The following is a 25935-nucleotide window of genomic DNA, read 5'->3' on the forward strand; positions in this document are numbered from 1 at the left end:
TACACAGTCCGCACTATAAAACACACTGTAGAGTGACATAATACTGAGCTGCAAGCGTTTCCATCAGGCGATGGGGAGGGAGAATATATTTCAGTATATTTGGCTGATTGTAAATAAGTCTTATCTTGTTCTCCCTTTTTGTATGTGCTACACACTGATATTTGACCAATATGAAAAGATTTGTAAAGTACTCACATTGAACTGTAAGGAAAAGAAGTGAATAAATGACATTATTTATATCATCCTCTGATGTCCATCTCTTTGCTGATTTTATAATTTCATGAGACATTTGTTTGAGGAACAGTAACTACCTGTGTGCAGGCCGTGTCCAGACTTTTTGGATTGAGGGCGCACAACTGGGGCACTGACTTGTGCAGGAGGTGGGCTGAGGTTTTTATATGCGGACATTTATAAAGAGCTTTTATGCACTCACTCTACCTGCATTACTTCCATCCATTTTGAAGTAACACAACATAATGGTAACATACACATCATCTAAGCTTAATTGTCTGAGGATTCAAAAAATGTACGTCCAAAGTCACAATTTAAAGTGTTCTTTAAGTTGTCAGCTAACTGAAATCTGCACACTGAAAACTACAAGCTGCCTGTTACACACGTTTGATGACACAGCCTGAATGGTGGATTTCAAAAAGTCCCACCTCTGCCAAAGTAAATAACCAATCAAAGTAAAGGGTTTTGGGGTGGCCAATTTGATTTCAAGGGGGGCCTATGCCAACCTTTCCTGCCTTTGTGACTTCTGAACATTTGGTCAAAGAAGCAAAACAGACACTTGGTGTTATTATATGACATACACACAGTTAAGGGGACACAGAAGTCAAAGGTTTATTGAGATCATGTTCAAAATCAAAGTAATAGAAGACAAGAGATCAGATTCCTGGTCCCTTCTCAAGGTGAGCTCCATAGTAACTAAATCCACCAACTAAGGATCTCCTCAGGCTCACTGTACTTAGATACAATACACCTCGAGGACAACAAGGTCCATGGCCTCTGCAGTTGGTTCAGTTGGTCACTTCAGCTTAAAGCACGATTCTGTCTGTCATCAAAAAGCCTTTTTGTTTTTAAGTTATCATTAGCATATAGTCACAAGTGAGTCTTATAATTGTATAGCATCAGTTTCATGTGAGCTACATAACATTTTGGTTTTCCCTAAAATGTTTAGCATTAAATTATCAAAAAAAAAAAAAAAGCTTCTGTCTCGACATGGATTGTAATCAAATTAATGTTTTTTGAAAGGTTGTATGTATTGCCATGTGCAGAGCAAAAAAATAAATAAATAAATGAAATAACTTTAGACACAATTAATTCATGAATTTAAAAAAATCCTCCATGTGAAGTAGGATCAATAATAGATTGTGCAGGTTTTACTTCATGAAGTCATAATTCACCAATGAAAAATGAAAAATCACTGCAGCTCTGCCATTAATCCTCCCTCCCGTGTGCAGATATAGATGTGTGCACATGAAGCTCCAGACGAACGAGAATCTCATTTCTCTACAAACATATTTCCTCGATTCCTCTCCATGCGGTCGCTGTGGATCAATGAAGACACAAAAGTGCTCAAAAGTTTGATGCAATTCAGATACATTACATCCTTGTTGAATAGAGAAAAATGCACCTTATCTTTTACAGCAAACCTGATTTGAATGCTCATCCAACCGTGAAATAAACAACTGTGAATTGAGGATTGTCCAGCAGGAGGATGATGGGATAGAAACTTCACCGTAGAAAGAAGAGGATTCACCGATATGACGGGGGAGAAAAAAAACCTCCCATGAGCCATAGAGGACACTTACATTCAGACACAACACACAGCTTTGCAGTTTTATAGTTTTATTGAATTGTATCACTCTACATCATCTAGAATTTCAACAATATATTCTTGTAAGACCAAATATAATACTTGCATCCCTGCAATAAGTCTCTACACTTAAGAGAAAGCTGTTTTACTGAAACATACATTAAGAATTAATATTTCATTAAACATTGCCATAAAAGTGAATGTTCATTCTTCAATGCCATTTTTTTTCTAGTCATATATATTTTAATATCTTAGATTGTAGTCTCTTTCTCCTTTATAGGAATACTAGAAAAGAAAAAAGGTAAGAAATGCACAAAACCCATAGAAGAGTAGCATGGCCTAATACTACAGCAAAGAAGTTACTGGACATTCAGTTGACATGCACTCAGTTGAAGGATAGAAAAGAACACAGCCATAGAAGGGAAGAGTTATTGCCTTGATCTGTTTTTCAGTTTCCTGATTGGCCTGTTGTTCAATCACAAAGCGTGTTGAGGTAGACTTGGTGACAAGCTTATTGTCAACCAGCATCCACCGGGCCTTCTGAAGTTTTACATGTTGCTGGGAAACGCATCAAGTCGTCACTACATTTCAACAGCATATAACTCTTTCATTGTATGACAAAGCACAGGTTGCACTGAGGAGTAAGAGGATAGAAAAGAACAGGTTGCACAGTCTGAGGGACATTCAGGAATGTATCAATAGGAAACAGTATTGGCATTTCTGACACTTCACTCACTATCTAACTCATTTACACAACCCAACCAGGCTGGGCACAATGTACAGAAAAGAAAACCCCTCAGTAAGACCGCATGTGCTGCATTTAGCTGGGCACTGGAGCACTGTAAAAACTATGGCTATCAGTATATTAGGTCACTGATGTGTACACATCAATCCATGCAATATGGCTTTATGTTTCTATTCAGATACAGCAGCTCCTTCTTGAATGCAAACGAGCTCTTATTGGCACAGGAGTGCGTGTCATTATTTTTTTAAAGAATGAAAGTGTAAAGGTACCTTGAGGAGCTGTCTAGTAAGTAATTGGTTGTTCTGTAATTGGCTCAGCTGCAGTTTAAGGTTTAGATCGAGTTATAAACTGAAATCAGGCTCTTCTATAGAGGCCATCGCCGTGTCCTCAAAAGCTGAAGTTAAGCCGAAGCACACGTGGTCTTAAAGAGATTTAAAGGTTGGTCCATGTTACTATGTTGACTGTTAATAATTAATGTTGAAGTTAACATCTCAGAATGAAGGCCACAAGCAGAGTTCCTCATTAGCAGGGTTTTTGCCTGCACTGAGGCGTCGAAAATTCCATGAAGCCAAAGTGACCTCTACTGCTGAACACAATGGTGAAATATAAGCCCTAATAGAGCCAAAGCCTTATAATGTAATCTGAAAGTAAACTCTGCAGGAGGCTAAAGTAATCCTCCAAAGATATGGAGAGCTATGATCTCTGAGCTTAAGTGTTTGTCTGCTGCACTCACAACTGACTGCAGGCTACAGGCGAATAAATATTGAACTGCAGTAATCAAGGCAAGACAGGCTAAAGGCACGGACAACAGCCCATATTAAGATGTAATGTTAGACTATTGATTTCCACTACTGGAACAGGAGACAGGACTTAGAATTAAAAGAAGGCATTATTTCAAATGTAATTGTTCAAGGATCTCCTGATTAGTTGTTCTTATGGATAATGTCATTACAACATTGATTTTTTTGAATGTGCACGCATCAATGTCAGAAAAGTTTGGTAACCAATATAAAAGTATATCTGAATGTCTTTTGTTTGTTTAAAGTGAATGAAAAGTGTGCATACTTAAGCAGGTTGGACTCTTACATTGGCTGTAATGCTGCTTTGCTCCTCTGAAGTGTCTGTATTGGGTACTTCTTAGTACGTTCTTTGATACAGGAATCTTGCTCACCTTACCATGCAGCTGAGCTATACTGAACAGATGCCGAATGAAAGAATAACCATGTGGTTTTAAAATGAGCATTCCTCTATCTGAACACTCCCCCCCCCCTCCATTGTTTACAGGTTGGTGGCTTGCAACCTAAACCTAATTGTCTTGGTTGGTTGTTTTTTTTACACGTCTTGGAACTTTCCCTCTTCTTATTGTCAGAATACTACAGTGTAGCCTACATTGTACAAACAGAGCAGGAGCTAACTTGTAAACACCTTGTTCCACAGCACAGCTCCACAGGGCATCTTCAGCACAGACACTCTGAACTTAATCAATACATTTCACAGATAAAGAAGTGACGCCTTTGCATGCCGGTTTCTATAAGCCTACTGTAATACATATTCTGTGTACTTAATATATTTAACATCATTTAACATGTCCACATTCCACACAGTCCTGCCCAGCTCAATGCAACCCAGCGCTTCCAAAGAAGGGAATGACTGGCTGTCATTCACAGAGGGGAATAGAGAAATTGTGGGATGGATGGCATGATGGCATCTTTCAAACAATAGAGCTATAAGGAAGGAACCAAACAGATAATACTATATATATATATATATATCTCTAAATACTCTCATACTCAATAACCTCCTATATACTTTATCTTTAAGTCACAATATTCACTCATTTTTTACATTGTGCTTTCAGAGTGAGAGTCTGATTGTTTGACAGTGGTGGACTTATGGCGGTCGTGACAAGGTTAGGTGAGGTGTCAGGGGAAGGTTTTTTTGAGCTCTGTTTATTTTCCCAGTATGAATGGAGGAGATTTCAATTTCCATTTGTAGAAATTATAAAAAAAAAATGAAACAGAGCAGATACAGAGGTGGGTCTGATCAATTTTAAGCAAATCTTCGCCTGAACAGTGCGTTGTGACTGCCTTGCAGAACTAACATCCACTCTGTCCCTGTGTGCATAGACGACATGCAGCTATAGCCAGCCTCACCTCTTTATGCTGAGTTTATGCTGAAACAAAGTATTGTCTACAGATATAGACAATCAAACCATATTGAAAGGTGTAATATTGCTGGTATTATGTCATTATTACTATCCACGTATCTATTTTAGCGTTTCCTTTTGTTTTGCCAAGAACCAAATTCAGCCTGGTTCTGTATTTTCTGAGCACTGCAGCACCCTGTGATCAAGCGAAGCTGTGCAGCACACATGGGCCATGTGGATGTTCTAACCTGTTAAAATGCCAAACAAAATGAAAACGCACTGCTCAGGCATGTAGTGAGGGACGCATTGATGCCAAGGTGGTACTGCACTAACAGTATGCTGAGTTATAAGGAGGATTATTATAAATTCAAGGATTTTTCTGGTGATCTGTGATAGTGAAACGATCTTTGTGTCATCAAAGTGTCAATGCAACTCAGACATGGTGTTGTGTACTCTAATGCTCAGAGGTCCCGATACTTGCTGGGAGTTCAGAACACATTCTATGAAGAAAACCCCTCAGAACCTCCTCCTCCATGTGATGATGTTTAAGGCTTCATATTCAGTGTCATTTAGATGGGTTTCTATCTAAAGTTTTGATGGTAGTTATTCTGATTCTCAAACAAACTGTTACAGCTGCAATGCCTAATTAGCTACTGCCACTTCCACTGAGGAAAAATTGCACCATAGCACTAAAGATTTCAATAAATACAAATATATTCATAACTGAACAACATTCTCATATGTACAATCTCTCCTAAACATACACCACTACTATAAGCTACCCATCGCCAACTCAGAGAAAGAATACACTTACTGAAGGCGAAAAATATAACAAACTTTAGCTGCATGGAGAACAGTGAGGTGCTGTCTTTATGTCTCTACTTAATCTCCTCTGTCTCAAAGTAGCAGCAGACTGTTTTCTAAGTCACTCATGATCCCTCTACAGCTGAATCATCTGTTCATCTCAGCCCTGTTGTCACTGTAGAGATTCAACATTTGACCCCAAAGTGTTTCATGACATAAAAGATTGGTAATGAGGTTTAAATCCTTAACTCTAATGGTTGGCTACATGTTTTTTTCACATGCTAAATAAGCTCCTATAGCATCAGAGACATTACTCTCACAGTAGCCATTAAACGTAGAATGTGTGCTTGAATCTCACACACCAAAAACAAGGATCAAATTTACCTGTTCAATGAAAGGCTTCAAATTTGAATTCAAATACTATGTCCACATTAGAAAAACGTTTTTTTTTTTCTTTAGGTGTTATTTTTCTCAAAAATAACACCTGTCTTCATACATTCAAGGACTGGTTCAAATGCTTGTTAGCATGTAATAACTGTTACAATCATAGCCCTGGTTCTTTGACAGAGTGTGTAAGGACTGTTACCCAAGAAGATACTCTACATCTACCTCTCTTCCATTGGACAATAATAGACAGAACAGGAAATAACCCAAGTCTAACGTCTCAGCGCCATTTTTATGTGAAATGAAAGCTTTTCTTTGTGAAGAATCATGTTAGTTCTCTGCCTCACTGCATTAACTCAGACTGCTTCAAATGTCTTCTTTATTTTGCTATTTTATTCTGTTTTAGTGACTTGGAATTAGGTGACTGAGAAAGTTAGCTAGATGCTTCTAGCTAAATTCAAGCGTTCAGTTTTCCTGAGAGTGCAACTTCATTTAGCAACTAGGTAGGTCTATTGTCCTCATATTATACTCCACATGTCAATGTAAGGTGTTTATGGCTCATGTGAGAATAATGTCCAAATACAAACAAACCAAAGACGTGAACAACACTTTGTATGAATGCAAATAGAAAATGAGCAGCCACAATGAAACAACTGCAAGATGAGCTACCTGTGGTAAATTCTACTCTGACAAAGAGGAAATAAAAGCAACATTCATAAATGCACTACCCAAAAATGATCAGTACGTTTACATGCAGTTAGAAAAAGTTGATTTATTGTGATGTCCAAGTCTGACTAAAACTAGACAATTCATGTAAACATGTTAGTGTAACTGAAAGGGTATTAAATCAAATATCTCAGAGTCGGACAAACACATCTACATAATGTGGTTGAAGATCAAATAACTCTTGTAGTATACGCCTCAATCGGGCCAAAACTGGACAAGGCATTCTGCACGTGCTGCACAATCCTGCAAAAGTTCCAGTGTCTTCTGCTCTCAGGTATCACCATAAGCTGGAGGGATAGGGTGCAATTAAACCAAAAGTAAAGTGATGGACACGTACAAAATTTACAGAACCGTAAAGTTTGTTTTCACCGCTCAACATACGGCACAAGCTATGCAACCACCACTTTGCTGTTTGCTAACCATGAAAAGGTCCAATAGTAACTAGTTGTCGTAGAAGAGTATGACACACTTTTGTCCATAAACTGATTCTCCCTCTGTGCTTGTAGACTGGGATAAGGACAGTCTGGCATAGAAATGGCCCAATCAAGCTAGTTCGACTTTACTGTGAATGTAAACGTACTGACTAACTGCTACATGAAAACTCAACTTCAGGGTCCTTGCTACATGACAAACTCCACCATTAAGTGGCTCAAAGCTACTTGAAACATGAGCATGACAGAATCCAATACCTTTATCCAGAAAAACACTGTTGAGATTACATTTCAGTCATCTCTCAGTGTTAAATGCACTGTTTGTTCAATTTTCACTGCAGTTGACACCATTCATTTTCACTGTGTAAACATGTACTTACAAAAAGTTGAGGAATGTGAGGGCTAAAGGAGGGGGGTGGGGGGGGGGGGTGGGGGGTGTGAGAGGGGTAGAATTGCAGGGGTACAGGTCTAGGGTTTTGGGTGGGAGGGGGCTCCAAGAGGAAAGAGGAAAGTGTCCAGGAATCTTGGCGTGTTGTTGAATATCTTCATGCTCAGTCCTTGTTCACGCTGCACCAGGCGGCTGCAAACAGAGAGAGAAGAATGACATGTCAGAGTGAAGATGGCAAGGTAGATGGAAATAGAAAAGTGATCCCCAGGGGAGAGAACAGACAGGAAGACAAGCAAGAGAATGAATAGAAACAGATTGAATTGAGATGAGGAGAAATTTGGCATTTCAGAGAAAGAAAGAAGACAGAGAGAGAGGGAGGAGAATGAAAAAAAGAATTAGACAAGAAAAAAAAGAAGTACAAATGGCAGTCTTCCAGGCATCACCTCAGGTCCCTGACAGCCTACGCCTAGGAGCATGGATGCATGCCAGTGTCAGACTTTTTAAATGGTGCCAGGTAGCTTTTAGCGTTTAGTAATTACACAGCCAGCCTTCCTGACTTTAACACTTATCAGCCTCTCCAGATTTCGAGCACACAATGACACTTCAGTTCTGCAATTGTAATTTAACAAAACGACTGTATATGGCTGTTAATTATTGACTTATTTCTGTTTAAATCTGTTCTATTGTTTGTATTCAATTAAGATGTGTTTAATTATCTGAAACCAAAAATTTAATTAGAGGTTCATTAAATTAATTGTTTTACTCAAAGCCTCTGAATACCCCATAAACCTTTTATCTATCTATCTATCTATCTATCTATCTATCTATCTATCTATCTATCTATCTATCTATCTATCTATCTATCTATCTATCTGTCTATCTGTCTGTCTGTCTGTCTGTCTGTCTGTCTGTCTGTCTGTCTGTCTGTCTGTCTGTCTGTCTGTCTGTCTGTCTGTCTGTCTGTCTGTCTGTCTGTCTGTCTGTCTGTCTGTCTGTATTTCTCCCTCCCACTATCCATCAATTGTGCTAGTGAGTGTGGTTGGCTGCATGTCCACTCCAATAATATAACAGCTACTCAAAGTAGTGCAAAAGCAATCTGGCATATGCTATGCTAATTATCCCCAAGAATGGTTCACCGATCTTTCCTAGAAATGGAGCAGTATGGCCTGCACCCCCTAGTAGTGCAAGAAACAGTCTCCCAATGCGTGAGCATCAGCTTTGAGCACAAGACTTAAAAATCCCCGTCACCCATACCAGTGTGAAGTTGAAACACACTTTTTTCACTATTGTCGGTTCCTCTCAGCTTTCTCCACAGAGACTGTTAGCATAGCTTACTAGCAAGATGCTGGACGTTCCTTTTAGATTCTGGCGGTGAGGTCCCGCCCTCTTATCTGTGAAAGGTCCGTAGCTTCAGTGGGTCAAAAACATGAGAAACTAGCTATGTAGATTCACCTCCTCTAACCAAAGCAGCCTCCGAAGATGCAAAATGACAATTTTTGCTTCATTGGAATCTTCTTTTCAGACAAGATAAATATAGAGCTTTTCAATCTAAGGGGAAAATGAGGGTGGGTGGTACAACCAAAAATTCGACCAGGTTTCTAATGATACAAAATGCAAAAGGATGAAGTATTAGTACCCAGGTTGGTTTAATTAAGCGTACTTCCTCCCACCACAGAGTTAGTCCTGTCTCACCATTTTTTCAAGTGTCATCACATTAAACGCTGGTCATCTATCTCCCCAAATACATCAAGAAAAATAAAAAAACAAAACAAAAAAGGCCCTTTCTTTATTCTGCCGTGTTCAATAACTAACCTGGCACGGCTACAGAGGACATGGCCTCTGGCTGGCACAGTGTGTCCACCTTCACATGCTGAAAGGCTTTGTTGGCGGCCGACTGGAGGTGCCTGGAATCAGAAGAAGATCAGAAGGTGAGAGAGCGCACACACAGAAACACACACACACAAAGCTAAACACTGTAAATAAAGTTCAGCCACCTTTTTGCAATCACACAAAGCCTTTTAATGTATCTTACCTTACTGTATTTGCTCTTGTCTGATTAAGCGTAAAGTAAAACATTCTTCAATAATTCCAATCTATATCGTAATGTTTTCCGTATCTTGCTTTGTGCAAACAAATATAAGGAAAAATAGAAAATATGTAAGCACATGTAGCCTCCAAGCGCTTAGCGTGGCCCTCAGCCTTTACTGTAAGTTGAAATATTAATGGCAGTGGGATGCTGTGAGCAGTGGAGCAGAAACTCACATCAGCAGGCAGCTACATCAGCAGCCCAGCACCAGCACCATCACTAAATCATGATGACCTGTCGCAACTCAAGTGCTTCTGCAAGTCGGGAGATTGTGAATGGCGGAAGAGTGCTAATTAATTGTGGATGGAGGAATTTTTTTTCCAACAGAGCTCATGACAGTAATGGAAGAAAGTGGGTGCCCTCTTTATTTGGCAATCAATGAAAACAATGACAGTAAAGAACAGCATGCTCAGCTCCACAAAACTTTCACAGATCCCAGAGTGCTGACTAAAGGCTTTCTCAGAACCAAATGAACAGCCATACTCAGTTAAGACTTTAAATACGTTGAAACTGATCAGCATTGGGAATGAAGCTTTATGCAGCAATGGGCCTTCCTTGGCGGATGCTTCATTCCCACTGCTGATTTGGTTATTGGTTGTAATACCACTAATACATGGATCAATATGTGATTAAAAACCTACCTTTTCCACTCCTCCTCTCCATCCCAGAACTCATACACGACAAAGGATAAACCGTCCGGCAGGCGCACGGCAGTCACACTGGAGCAGAATGGGAAGGATGGGATTGTAAAGGAGTGCATGATGAGTAAGGGGGGAGAATAATAACAGAGTGATAGATGAATTATGGAGGGAGGACAAAGTATACAAGTAGATGGATGGCAAAGGATGACAAGAAGAAACATATTAGATCATACAAAAAGATCAAACAATGTGGTTACAAGTCTTAAACCAAAATGTTGACTTTGAAAGCAGCAGTGTAATAAAGGAGTGCATTCTATAATTAACAAAGGCTTATTTTAGGTTGAAATTCAATATTGGATCATTTCAACTTTTTACAGAAATGGCACAACTATAGTGCCATATTTCATTATAAATTTAATTAAGAATACTGTGCTATTACTTTAATTACTTTATTAATCATAGCAGGCTTACAGCAACACGACACACTTTTTCTTTTGCATCGAGACAAATGACTTATCGAATCAAATTGCTCATCTTTAATGTTAGCATAAGCTTTAATCAATCTACTTTAGTGTTCTTGACACCGTCCAAAGGGCACTTCATGCATGGACCTGAGGAGGGCACTAGGGGGACAGGCTGCTGCTCAACTAGTCACGCTGCTGTGAGAGAAATAATTTGTGTTGTGTGCTCTCTGCTGGCGGATATAATAAAGTGTTTGTTCATGTAATCAAACAGTGGCCCTAAAAGATAATGAGCTGGGAGACAAAGACTAAATAAACTTTATGTATTATACCGTTCGATTGTGCAAGATTAAAAGAGGGAGTGGGAAGAGAGAGAAGGACAGACATGCAGTGTTACAAAGACAGAGAGGGAGCACAGGGGAGAAACGACTCCTCAGAGAGGTAATGAGCAGACTTCCTCCATGAACAGAGCTGCATCCTCATGCATTATTCAGTTCAGCTAGCTAAACACATTGTGATGCGACCACAATTAGAAATAGGAGAGTAACAAGGTTCATTCAACCCTGGGAAGAAACCCCTGTACAGTAATCCTAGCTATGAACAAAACTAAAAAATGAATCACATACATCATCTTGATGAGTGAAGTGTTTCACCTGAAGGGCTCTTCCAGTTTGTCTGCCTTTTATTTACCATATAGCTAAATCATGTAATACATGTTTTTTCATATAAGAGCGAGAGTGTGAAGCAGTGCAGAATGTGTGACTGCCTGTGTGACTTATTGAAGACCTTGAAAATCAGTCACAGTTGTGTTGATTTAAATGTGTTTGAAAACAGATGGATGAAGTTACAGATTAAAAAAGTCCACATAAACTCTTTAAATACAGAAGCAAGCTGCGTTTTCATTCGTAAGTTTTATTATCTTTAATCAGCATGATTTCTTCCTCTCGGGCTAATTTGTCTTGTTGATATGATATGAAGCAAATATAAACGTTTTGACCGTTTAGGTTTAGTGTGTTCATTTTTCCTTATCAGCACTAAACACAAAGTACAACTGCCGCAAATGAGAATTTAGACTTCAAAAACAAAAAGAACTTTATAATTTAAAGTTTGAGAAGATGTCAAATGAAAGAGAGAAAAAAAACATGACAAAATGCATTCGGTTACAAATCCTGAAGGAACATAAATGTCAAAACTTCGGTGATAGTAATCAGTGTAATTGGTTAGAAGCTTTAATGTTGTTAAAAAAAACAACTAAAAAAAAACTATATTAAAATCCACAACGTAGCTAGAAGGATAAAAACTATGGATGCTGGAGGAGAACCACTTTTTAAGCAATTCATTACAGACCTTATGATCAAAGTGGTAGTGCCTTGAGACTTTTGTAACCCAGCAACAGTAAGAGCTCTAAAGTTGAGGACTAAAGCACTGCAAGTGCAAAAAAAGTAGTCAATGGACACACACCTATGATTCTGTGTTTCATACTGAATCATGGTGGTGACATGTCTCCTGATTTAATATACCTCTGGCTTTGGAAATCACTATATACTTCTTTTTGTTTAAGATTTATATTTTCAGCTTTTTGTATAACTTTACTGTAGAGACAGGACAGAAGATAGAGTCAGAAATCAGGGACACAGAGAGAGAGGGGTAGTCCTGTAGGAAAAGAACTACAGGTCAGATTTGAAAACAGCTTGAGCTTAGGGCATGTGCACTTACTACTGACATCCCCATAATGTCATATTGGGATATACTTAGGACAGATTTTGTTAAACTTCAAAGAGACACAAGCAGAAATACAATCTCACAATTTGACAAACAGCAATGTTTTTTTTCTTATTAAAGGTTAAATGTAAAAACAAATGTTTGTTGCCGAGGTCAGGTGATATACTCCAAGAGCCAGTTGCTCGAATTTCACCACAGCAAAATAGGTTTTGTATCATAGACTTTCAAAGGTCAGATGTTTAATCTAAATTTCACTGAATGTAGCCTTTTCTCTCTTGACATCCTTAGTAGAGTCATGGTTCTCAGTAAACCACTGATGCATGTGACCAACTTTTTTTTTTTATAACCGTGTGAGCCTGAGGCATCAGATCACTTCTGAACCAAAAAGATTAACAACATTTTACTGTGACTGGGAACCTTTGCCCTTTCTTCACGTTCCAACATCTCTCAACCAGATGAACAAGTTTTGTTCTGCAGCTGTAGATTAAAGTGATGCCAGCTGCATCATTTTAAGCTACAGCTTTACTTTTCTGTCGGGAGGTCAGGAGAAAAATGTTGGTGGAAACAATGTGGACGCATTCCTTTTTTTGCATCCAAAATTTAGACAATATCAATTGTGATCTCTAGACCGTGCTCCAGTGCCTTGGCACAAATAGAAAGACGTTGCATGAATTTACCTCACATTAGTCTAAATGGTAGTACAAGCACCTGCTTTGGCAGCATTAAATAGGTTTTTTCCCCATCGCCACACCCCATTGTTCCCAATCTCCAACTAGACCCCTCTAGCACGTTTCTGTGTAGATATTATTTTGTTTTGTTTTCAAGGACCACGATGTTACAGTGTAGGCCAGTCTCAGCACACAGAGTGATCTTTTCAGACTCAAACTGAACTTTCTAATGACCTAGCCCTTAAGTGTTTTTAAATAGTCAAAAACACAACTCCAAATAATATTGTCCTGTCTCTGCTGGACTGTGCTTGTTTAACTTTATTTTGGGAAACACAAGAGTTATAATGTCATATAATAATCAAACAGAATGGAATATTTCATTTTTTTAAACTATAAAATCAAAAAATCTGGAAACTTTGTCGTAAAAGAGTATTTCAGAATATTTTCCCCAAATTACAGGCTGAAGAAACTTGCGTAAGAAACTTATAAAACAAACAGAATAAGCAGCAGAGATAGACCCTTTGAGTCTTGCTAAGGGCTTGTGCAGAATATGGTGCAGTACAAAGCACATAGCATTCTGAGTCTCTCCGGATATTAGACTCACTCACAGCACCCTGAGGCTCTAAGGGGGAAGGCACAGGAGTCTTATAAAAGGGCGGCATATATAGAAGATTATATTAAAGGTAACATTTTACCTGCAATGTGTATGCGCTGTGAAATTAATCCTACGGATACGAACCCCCTGGGAACAGCAGCTTTTTTTTCATGTTTTTGAAAGGTAATGATAAAATACCCACTTCCCACCAAAGAGGTGTTTGTGTGTGCTGTGCCCATGAACACTAAAACTACTGACACAACCCAGAACCAACAAAGGAAACATGTGAGGTACTCCCTAATAAAGTGAGATAGCATTGAGGTCCTGACACTCAAAATGAGAAACATAAAATATTCATCATGATTAGGGCTGTGGTGCTGCACACTGCAACTGCAGAGCCCAGCAGAGAAGTTGTGAAAATGGGAATCAGTGCCGAGACTTACTGAAAGCAGTCTCTCTGAGTGGAGACATTCTTCAAGTACTGCTTCAGAGCCTCACAAAACTCGCCAAGCTTCTTCTGGGAAACCACCATCTCCTGACGAATCAGCAACAAGGACTGCAAAGACAGAGGGAGAGAGAGGGAGGTTAGCTTTGTAGCCTACTGATATTTTTAGGCATCTATAGTTAGCCCAATATAAATAGCAATATTTATAAGGAACAGTAAATAAATGACACTTTACTGAGCCTTTTTGTCTTTATCAGCTTACACATCATAGCCAACGGTCTACAATGAGAGTGTGACGCCCGAGTCCCACTGTCTGTGATATTTTGTGAGCTGTATTTACATCATATTTACATGGACGAGATGGCCGGCTGTTTAAGTGAGGGACTGTAGAATAGAAGAATACTGTACTCATTCCTTATTTGAATATCACGCAAGAGTTTTTTGGTCATGGTCATTTTATGTACATTTACATGCAATGTGAAACCAGCAAAATTAAAGAGGGCTACCATTAGCCTGCTTTTTGGTTTAATGCTGGTGCTCAAGGGCGATATCTACTGGATGAAAAAGTCATATAATTCTTTCTTTAAACACTATTTTGTTAGTTTAAACATGACAAGATGTCAGTGTTGAGATCGGAAACATTCTTCCTGTGAACCTGTTAACCATTGGCATCACATCATTGTTATTGTGTGTGTGTTTGTGGGCTTGAATCATGCTCATGTCACCTCACAACTTTTGATAGATTTTTCTGCCTCAGTGTTTGACCTTAAAACTTTAAAGTGAACAGCTTTCAATCTGCCTCACATTTGATTTGCAAATGCATCTAGCAGAAGCTCAAGTTAGTTATATAGTGGTAAGCTTGCTTTCTGTTGTAATCTCAGTAGCAAAGCAGCTTTATAAAAGCACCTACAGAAACAGAGTATTGTGAGACCTTTAAAATCCTTGGCTTATATGCTATGCCTCCAACATCGCAATCGGCAATCTCTCTGAAGCTATATCACAAGGAGTGTGTATGCATGTCTGTCCAGTAAGTAATGTTCAATTTGAGAATGGTCTTGTTTTAATTAATTTTTGCAAATCCAATCTTATAAATCCTATAAACAAAGAACTCCTGCTGCAATGGTTTAAATCTTCAGCTTTTTTTGTGCCAGTGTTTCTGTAGCAGAGAACAATTAAAAATGTATGCACTATGACCTAGATAACTTCAGCAGTGTCTGAGACGTCACAATACACATCCATGTGCACAGCCATACACACACACACACGCACGCACGCACTTAGACACACACAGATGTGCAAACACACACAGAAGGCCGTTGATCCAGATCATCCTGTCAACTTTGTTAATCAATCTCTATCTGTGTAATTTTACATGCACAAATGCAGACACACACACATACATACATACACACATACATACATACATACATATACATCAATTTAAGGCAACCTGTGATGACTACTCTGTACAGGTCTATTAGTAGGATCATAGTAATAATAGATAATTCTGGTACAATGCATCAAATGACAACATTTATGTTAAATATTATACATGGTCCCTTTATAAATCAAATAAAGTATATCTCTTAATTGTACATGCATCAGTAGGATGGCCTCCTTTTACATTACCTCTCAATACTAGTCCATCTATAAATCAACCAATCAGGTTTCACAAAAAAGTATAAAACATCAGCCTTTTAAAGCACCCTGGAGGTGAGTCACATGTTGTATTAGGCCTTGAAGTGTATACTGTTGTTGATTTCTTAGGCACGGACATGATGGCAGACTACTTGAAGCATATGAGTATGACTGACTGAACAGTCAAAAGCAGGTATAGGTTGAATCCCCTCCTTCAAATACCCGTTACTCTGTACCTTATTATGCCTAGCCAAACATATTGTAGCTCCTAACTGGGAAACAGAAAGTCTATGATATTTTGTTTGATTGGCGTAACTTGTAATGCACCATCTTGCCTTCAATGTTGCTCTTCCAAAGAATGACGAGAGTGGCCTTTGTAAAGCATAACAGATTTCCTTATCGTCATAACTTATTATTTACTGTTTCATTTGTAAGCCCTTCAAAGTTTATTCCATCCCGGTTGGTAATACATATCATCAGGGCTGAAAGTGGATTACCAACAGAATGAGGAGATAATGATGGCCAGATCTTATCTGTCCTTTTTTTTTTTTTTTAATTGGTCCAATCGTTCATTTGTTGACAGTGGGGCAGTGGACTCACATTCATTTCTGCCATTTGGACGTTTCTGGAACGTGAGCGCAGCAGAGCGCTTTCATGAGCGGCTGTACATCACAGGAGAACTACAAGATAACACGGGAATAAGGACAGAAAAATGTTTATTTGTCTTTCTGCGGTTGCTTTGTTGTTCATTCAGTGCGTCTGTATATTGTATTTCATTTCAAAATTGACGAGGATACTTTGTGTGTTTCCTTGTGTGACTTTCTGTTCGGGTTATTCTATTCTGTCTAGCTTGACACGCGTCTACAGCGTACTCCAACGAAAATAGACTCAAAAATAGAGAGAGACGGACTGCGGTGCTCGCTGTGGAAAAATAATTATGGAGCAGCACATACAAATGGACAAGAACTTAGCCAGGCAATGAGCCTTATTCCACTTGACGTAAGATAAGGTTTTAAACTTATAGCGGTGACTTTGGGAATTGTTAAGAACTGTGAACTATTTCAAAGTCAACCAACAAGAGTTAGTGAAACAGAATGTTTATATTCGTCCTCTTACTTAAATTGTTCCTCACCTTTCCTTTCCCTTTCACCTTACACTAACCCTGTTCCAACTCTTCTGTCTAAGCCCCCCCTCTCTGCCCTCACTCTGGGTTTCCCTCTTGAATACAGATGTGATAAAGTCTCATTTATCGTTATTGAATCCACTGCCGGTCTGTCTGTGTTTGTAGCTTTTTTTGGGGGAGGAAAGTATCCCCTGTTGGTTGCTGTTTCACCTCACTGTCTGGTTCTAAATCTTTCACTTCCTCTCCTTGAGAAACATTACCAATTATATTTCCTGTGTTTGTGGTGGTTGGACACAGGAGGCTTTCTTTGCTGTTTTCACTAAAGACATTTGAAATAAGAATATGCAGCGAGTACGGAAACAGAAATCGCTAGCTTGATCCGAATAAAAGTGGCCACTTCGTTGAGCTTTATTCACTAGAGCCTTGCAGCTTGTTCAGACAGAAGCCCTAAGTGTTCAACACATCTGCATCCACTTGTATGTTAGTGTGCCCTTATCCCATTGAATTGATGTGTAATGACTGTTTATCCCTTGACAGCACTGTTTACCTCCTGCCATTAACTGAATTGCTGTCATGAGTCAATGGTTTTATTGCAGAATGAAGCTGTAAGAATTAAAACCTGGCTGTTTGTTAGCAAAGCTGTGTGTTTTATGTGTGTTTGTGTTATTTATGAGGCAATAGTTCCATGGGCATGTATGTGTCAAACACCTACAATGGTGTTAGAGGCTGACAGTTGTATAATACACACAAATACACACACATCCGAACCAACTGAATTAGAAACACCACATTGCCCAGCAGGCTTTGTTAATCTAATCACTAGCACTCCATTAATTTACATCTGCTCTCCTCTGACACCATGGCCCTGCAGTGGGGATAAATCAGCAGCCTCTAACTCTCCAGTTCTGCTCTTCATTCACAGGAAAAAAATCTTCACACATGGCTAGTTAAGGAGCCTGCCCTCAAAGTACAGGAGGAACACACAAAGTATATCCATCCTAATGGCCTGAGAATATAGCTGAGCAAAAGAACACAGACAGATAACACGAGTGTAACTAGATAAAGGCCATACCTTCATATGACATCAAAAAACGGATAAATAAGCAGACAGAGAGCATGCATGAACAAAATATGATTCTGTTCATCCAAAATATTCTTGAATGTAAAGGAATAGAAAATTATTTTAAAGATCGTAACATGAGCTTGTTTGTTGTTGTTTTTTGTTTTTACAGTAGAACGGCCATGAAACAGTCAGCTTAGCTGCACTCTGCATAGGTTGCATATCTGATTGCTCATTGTTGTTTTACTTTCTGATTGTAGCCTTAAGCTTACCATCCTTAACCAGGCTAATCCAAGCAGTTTATGACTCTACTTTCATATTCATATTAAAGATTTGACTGTTATCAGTCCATTAAGTAATCTTTCGGTAGAAAGCTTTATAAAAATCCTTTTTGTTAAAGGTAGGTGATTTTCGAAAAGTAGTATCATTTCTCCGTATTCACTCACCCCCCTCGCCTCTGTGCTCCCTCAAAAGCCACGCCCCTCACTTCCATGCACAAGCCCCATTAGTCCAGGAGCAGATTTAAACTCATGCTTTGAGGTTTGATTGGTTTATAAAACGTAGTCGAGTGCCGACATTAGTCGAATTCTTTACAACTGCTACAGATGACAGATTTTTTTCGTTTGTTTTTCAGAGCACATGAATTATTAATTAAGACAATTTTAACCAAAATCTTAAAAAGTGTATCTGGAGAAAATTACCTACCCTGCTTGATACATAGCCTGTTGATATGGTTCATTTCAGTAAAGTAAAACATTCTGTAGCCAAAATGTAACATTTAACACACTTGCTCAAATGTCAAAGAAACATTTTAATTGATTAAAACATTTCGCAAATGTGCCAGTCATCTGTTGCTCATGCACTGCCCTGCACCTACGTGATTTGTGTGTAACTACTTCCTTTAAAATAAAAAAGTGAACATAATGTTTGCAAAGCAGGCTTATTTTGTAAGAGGACATCCAGGTAAACGTCAGGCTGAAAATTAAATCTACACCAGGTGTCAAATGATGAAGTGTTAAGCCTCTCAAAGGGGAGCATGGCTCAATCTAATGCAACTCCTATACTATAATATAACTACTATATAAGTCTAAGTAAGTCCTCCAGTGGTTAGGTCACCCCAGTTCAAAAAGTATGGACATGCCCCTACCCACTGGTACTTTCAGTATTGATTGACTTGCATTGGCAGAACAAAGAGGGATATGGCATCTCACTTTGATTTGTTGATTTATGTTGTGGAATCCTTTTGATGAATATTAATAATTTATTGAAATGCATGGCTTTGAAATGCAAGACAGGATTTTTACTTAGCCGTTTTGTTTCTGCCAGGATGTGTTTCCTGATTGCTGACTTCCTGAATTAAATGGCTAAAAGCATTTTCATCTAACATGTTTCAGAGTATATGAAGGGCATACTTCATCTGCTTGGTAACAGAAATAAACGTGACGCTTCAAACCGCACCTTGTAGTGGCATCAACAATTTCCCCTAATGGGTCACTTTTGTCTGTGTTTTAGATGTACCCATTCATAATTACTGTTGTTTAACGTTATCTTCTTTTCGGAAAAATGCCAACAATTGTGCCAGTGATGGTCTTTGAGCAAGGATTCTGCTCAAAGACCAACAAGACTCAGCAGTTAATTTCCTTTATATCGATGAGCCATGTTTATCCGTCATAATATGAAATACTGATTATTCTCCACCAGTGTTTGTGCGTCATGTGCAACTTTACAAGTGGTTAATCTTTCACCCAGAGAGGACATTATTGCAGTGTGTGTTTGTGTATATAATTATAGTGCGCTGTGACTCTGTTTATTGGACAATGGTGACTATCAACATGTTGTAAAGATTTCTGAAGGCTTGATTGTAGGATTGAACACAAGTAATGATTTTTATCTTCGTTTTGGCTCCATCAGGATTCTTCACTGCAGTTCTGTAAAAATGATGAGTACGTTTGCTTTATCCTGTCCATTTTATAACACTGACTTCATTTTAAAAATCGAAATGAAAAAATACAATTTTATGAATATGTGCAATGTTACTGGCATTCTGAAAGTACCAGCAAGATAAGAAGCTCCAGTAGATGACAGTTCATCCGAACCGTTTTCAAATAAAAATTATGAAATAAATAAAAAAACAAAACATTAGGACTAATAACAGTAGCGATATTGGGGTGAAAAAAAACCCTGATACTGCTAAATCAGCTTTTGTCTTAGATCTATGGAATCTATAAAGAAATATAGCTATACATTTCCATATTTATTGTGTTGAAGATATCAAATTTAACGAAGACAAGATGTTCCCTCAACTGGAAAGTAGCTGGGCATGAACGTGTAACAACGCTTGACACTAGAGAGTGATAATGTTTGTTGAAATATTTATAGGACACTCTGCTGGTGAAAGAGAAATGCCAGTTTAATACAATGAAATACAAATATGATACTATTTCATCAAAAATTTAATATCAACCTACATCTGTGATAAAATTAGCCGCTACTGATAGTGACTGAATAAGGTAATATCGGCTGTTTAATTAACCGGCCAGGCTCTAGAAAAAATGTAAACAATAAGATGTCTATAATACAGTCTTGGAGTGGATAATATTGTTTTGACATTTTGCTGTATGTCAAAACAATACTCTCCTCTCCTTTTATGCCCCTTTACAGCTCCGCCCCCACACTGCCTCTAGTGTAAGGGTGTCATGACTTCCCAGGAGAAGATCTGATTGGCTGCTATATATAGAGCGCTTTCCTCATTCACCTCTTTAATTTTCAGGTCCAGCAGAAAAAAAAGAGGTTATACATTTACAAAGGTAGTTATGTTTCATCTTTAACTACAACTTTTTTTTTATATACTCAAGTGCTGCTACGAAGCAGAACAAGTGCTCCGCTAAAAAGATTTTTTTACATTTCACTTATTCGCTCCTTCTTAAAATCCCAATTGTATCCAAATATAATGTTTGAGGCAATTCTATAAAAAAAATGATTTGAGTAGAAGGGAAATTTTGAATAATGTATGTGTATAAATCATGTACCCTATGTTTAGTGTGACAATGCATCAAAACCCTGATGTAGTTACAGTAAGGACTCTACTCTATACTCGATAATTGAGAGTGAACTCAAAGTATGTCAAATGTAAATCTCTCTCTCTCTCTCTCGATCGCTCTCTGTCTACATCTGTGACCACCCCAACCACCCCTGATGAGACTTTGCATCATCATCATCATCTATCGAGGACACATTGTCCTACACTATTCTGTATGTGCTAAGCAGGTGTGTGAGTAAATGTGGTTGTTTGTTGTGTGTGTTACTGTACTGAATAAATGCGAGTGTACTTAGCATGCTGTATATAGTGTAGAATGTTATCCCACTGGGTATGCAAATGGAAGTTGCAGAAAGATGTGTTGTAGGAGGGGGTGATCAGTCGAGCGTTACCATGGGAACTGGGAAATACCAGTTCCCCACATTCAGGTCTCCTCCTCGCACCTTTTCTTATTCGCGACTCCTCATCATCCCCTACACTCTCCCACACTGTCTCCTCCTCTCCCCCACCTCTCCTCGGTGCCCTAGTTCTTGTTTCTGTGACATCTCAAGCCTCTGCAGCCTTCTGCTTCTGCCTTTTCTCCAACAAGATTCTGCCATCCTTATATTCACCCCCCCCCTTTCCACGGTGGTAAATTGCTTCTCTTTCTCCCTCTTCCTTAATCATTATATCGTCTCTTTTTCCTATTCCATCCTCATTTTCTTCTTTTCTGCTCTACACCATCCTTGTTCTTGGCTCAAGGAATCCCTCATGTAATGAAACAAAGGGAAAGAGAGAACAGCTATATTGGCTGAGGAAGAATTTGCATAGAACTCCTTGAGCTGCAAAAATAGACGGATGACTCTACTGATTGCTGCAGAGAGAAGAAAGCGAGAGCCTTTTTAGCAGATCACTAACAAGATGTTTGTTTTGGCCATCAGCACCATGTCAACTATGACGACCATCTTATCCAGGCTATTAGACCCATTTGAGTGGATGGTTCAAGAGTTGGAACAACGAAGGAGTAAAAACTCAAATTAGTAAAGATCAATTAAATTAATGTGGTCAGTTTCTATTTGAGTAAGTAGAGAAAGTGGGTTGGAATACAGACTTAGTGGAAGACAGTGAGTGAGAAACTCTGTTGATAATCCTCTATGGGTTAGACAAGTGAACATTTTCACATTAAAATGTTTTAATCTTGAGGTGCTGTCAGCCCATTGGTAACTGCACACGGCCCATATGCTGATGCTGTAGTCCTCCAAGTGGGCGGACCGGGTTCAATCCAACCTGTGGCTCCTTTCCCACATGTCATTTCCTACTTTCTCTTTCCTCGATTTCTGACTGTATCCACTGTCTCGTCTTGAAATAAAAACCTTCCTTCCTTTGAGGGTTTCCCCCCTGAGTACAAAAACATGTACAGCAGGTTCACTGAATATATATATCGTTCTGTGTGTTACATCATGGTACTTCTGTATGGATACAAGAATCAGCTCTTACCATAAAACCAGAAGCAAAAGCATCAAACCTCCAGTGTTAGAGTATAGCAGTTAATGCAACCAGGGAGGGTTTGGTTGTATTATTAACCTCCCACGTGTTATCTTGTGTATTCAAATCCTCAAGCATCTCTCAGTCTGTTGCTGCGATTATTAACAGACCAACTTCCCTGGTGGAATGAATGTGAATGGCTGCACTGAACACTTTGAGATTTCATAATGCAGTAATGAGCTGTGGGACGGCATATCTGCTTATTCATATTTTTGTAGATCAATGAACAACAAATCTCTTTAGGGCAAACTGATGTTTAAAATTAGATTTCACAAAACAAGTCTTTAACTGGAGAAATCACTTACCAAAAATATGACAGCACTAAAAAGTCACATATACCGAGCAGACTCCCCGAAACATTTTTCATACCCAAGAGATTGTAGATTGTTTGTTCACATTTTCCTCATGGTGATATTTTGGAGCCATCGAGTTGTTAAAAACTGAAATGTGAGCTGACACAGAAGTTCTGATAAAGCAACAACGGCTGAATTATTCCCAAAGATGCCTCACCTCACACATTCAGCAGCACTGATACATTCTGTCTGAAGCTGCATGATGTGTCTTCTCAATCTCTTTGATATGTTCTCTCTCTCTCACACAAACACACACACAAACACACACACACACACACACACACACACACACACACACACACACACACACACACACACACACACACACACACACACACACACACACACACACACACACACACACACACACACACACACACACACACACACACGTCTTTGACTTGGAGCTCCACTGATGCAAGTTTATCTATTCATGTAATGTTCTCTTTTGTTTCCCATGATGCTTGGACTCACTCTGTATTCCTTGACGTTATCTCCATTGATTGATTCCAATCTAAATCAGCTATTTAGATACAATGACTACCTTTTTTAGGTAGTAAGTTTATTGTAAGGCATACAGTAAAAACTAGCCAATCCATTTTGATGACTGTATACATCGATCAATAATTTCTGCCTCTTGCTTTACCAACTTTTTTCAAGACTTAAAATCTGCGGGATAAACTAGGGACAAAAAAAAAACAGCATAGCTACGAGGAGTAGGAGTTTACTGCCTCAGATCAGGTTTGTTTTGGCAGATAAGAACAATGTTATTTTAAAGGGGTGCAATTTACTGAACTAGTTTTGTTGTTGTTTAAGAGAGATGCAGTGCAGTTAGGAGAGAGAGTAAAGCCATGAAAACTCGTCATGGTGCATGGCTTGTTAATTTCACAAACACCCTCAGATTAAGACAGTGGATGGACCTATGTTAGATAAACTGCACTGTGAGAACAGTAAATGTGCACAGTGACCACAAATACAGTGATCCATTTTGTTTCATCCCTGTTTGCTATAGGAAGACAATAAATACATATCGGCACAAAGTGTATTTATTTATAATGTATTTACTGTGGGCGGAGACAATTACCAGCTCTGTGAAATTCATTTACTGTCTGTGAGAGAAGAAGTTGTTTTTTGTAAAATCCTGCAACTAAAAGGAGAACAGAGAACTATTCACCGTTTTTAATGCGTCTAATTTCCCACTCATGTGCTTCTATGAAACAGAAAGTGTCCACTTGCTGCGTCAAGGTTTCAAGCTCTTTTAATGTAGGGCGCCTTAAGAAGTAGTTACCTGGTCAAATGTAGAAAGTCAGACAACATTCTAATGACCAGCAGGAGACAACAGCTCATAGTTACATACACGTTACAATCCCTTCGATATATATATTTTTTTAAATCACACTTTAATTTAATGTTATCTCTGTTTCAGATTTGGTAAAGAATTAAAGTGTTTTTCTTCTACAGTAAAAGCTGTGTGAACCTCTCTGGATACAGGCGAGTCTTGGTAGCCTCAAACAAAACACTCCCTGTTAAGTCCTTTTTTTGAGAGTGATATGAGTAAATATAATCCTTTATTTTATCATGTGCAGTGCTTTTCAAATGGTAAGGCGTGCCTCGCCTGGGGACTCCAGATAACTTCAAAGGAGGCACAGCATGAGAAAAACATTATTTTATTACAGAAAGAGAGAGGAGACAGATTCTGGAGTGAACTCCCGAACAAGCACAACCATAACTATATTAAATTTGGATTTTCATGGATTGGTTCTGACGATGCTCTATGCGGGTAATTTCCAAAGAGGTGCCAGCAGTATGAGACTGTGTAAACCATGGTATCATAGAGAACCTACAGACTCTATAGAGAAGGCTGAGAAGAACCAAGAATGACGAAAAAAGTATGTTTCAACTTCAAACTGATGTGAATGAAAGTCTTGTGCTCGAATTGGATGTTCGTGGCTCCTTCTACCAGCTGCAATATAGCGGCGAGCCATGGCTGCTGACAACTCGAGCTGGGGCAGGCTGGTGGTGTCGGTGCTCTTACTGTTTGCCTATGGACACAGACATAGAGTCTGTTTTCTGCCAGGAAATAACCCGGAAATAATGTTGCATTCAGGTGGTGCTCGGGTGGTTCAACTTTCCAAGTTGGGAAGTCACTCTTCCGACTTGAGTGTGTTCAAGACTTCAGTTTTGTACTTAACAACACAAAGAGTAGATGTTTTGATGTAGATAAGTGAAAAGCTGTCAAAAGTTACAATTTGAGCAAAACGTTCATGTGCAATACATACATGAATAAAAAGTATGCTCACCTTAACAAAACATATTTCATCTCCTATTTGATGCAGTTCTGATGTCAAGTCGGTAAGTCAGACATCTACAGTAATTATTAGTTTTTCGAGTTGTTGTTCTTCTTACAGCAGGTGTGTCATGTGTATTTTAGAACACCACTTGAATGCATTATAGAATCCTCCATTTCAGCGGGAGTGGCCTGTGGTGCTGTGCATTTTAGGAAGTGTCTTTTATCCACATGAGTCAAAAAGACACTTAGGGCCTGATTTACTAAGATCCCAATTTAAGAGGACTAAATTGCGTGTTCAATCCAAAAGATTGCCTGTTTGGTTTGTGGGAGTTTTGCTGGTGATCGACTAAGATAATTTGCGTGAATGATGTCCGGTGCAAACCTTGTGGAGGCGGTAGTATTTTTGTCAGGCTTTTGCGTGTTCTACTGGTTTACGTTACGGAGAGTTTGGACGGAAAGCTGGGCGACTGCACTCAATAAGGCACCAACTTCAAAATGTATTTCACATTTCGACTACATACAGTATATTTCAATACAGATTCCTGTTTCAACGGGTGAAGTATCCCTTTAATGGGTAGTGTTTGCAAGTAGTCATTCAAAAATTGCCTGCTGTCCCTCGAGAATTTGATTTTTTGTTTCCAATCATACAAGAAATGGTTTGACCTTTTCTATACAATTTCACGACTTGCAACCCAGGAACTTGGCAGCATAACATAATCATGATAATAACAGCATTTGAGCTTCACATCCTGAGTGGGACTTCAGAGGAAATTGGCTGCTGTATGAAAATGAGAGAAAGGGCAATAAAGAATAAGGCAAAATATATGAAGGAGGAAAACACACACACAC

At 38.8% G+C, this 25935-nt stretch overlaps 1 protein-coding gene and 1 long non-coding RNA gene across 2 annotated transcripts in view; both read right to left on the reverse strand.

Moving 5' to 3' along the window:
• Positions 1-2887: 2887 nt before the first annotated feature.
• On the reverse strand, positions 2888-4981 carry LOC306826122. The gene is made up of 2 exons (XR_013779368.1): positions 3901-4981; positions 2888-3815 (listed from the first exon to the last, which is right to left on the reverse strand). It is a non-coding gene; the product is annotated as an uncharacterized lncRNA (long non-coding RNA).
• Positions 4982-4990: 9 nt separating this feature from the next.
• necab2 (N-terminal EF-hand calcium binding protein 2) overlaps positions 4991-25935 on the reverse strand; it is a 122317-nt gene continuing 101372 nt past the window's right edge. Inside the window, exons 10-13 of the mRNA XM_079347247.1 lie at positions 14060-14172; positions 10171-10248; positions 9256-9347; positions 4991-7635 (exon numbers count right to left, since the gene is read on the reverse strand). Of these exons, the coding sequence (XP_079203373.1) occupies positions 7607-7635; positions 9256-9347; positions 10171-10248; positions 14060-14172 (312 nt within the window). The 3' untranslated portion in view covers positions 4991-7606. The remainder of the gene's footprint in view (positions 7636-9255; positions 9348-10170; positions 10249-14059; positions 14173-25935) is intronic.

Source organism: Symphodus melops (genome assembly GCF_947650265.1).
Source record: "Symphodus melops genome assembly, chromosome: 6".
In the NCBI taxonomy this organism is placed as follows: domain Eukaryota; kingdom Metazoa; phylum Chordata; class Actinopteri; order Labriformes; family Labridae; genus Symphodus; species Symphodus melops.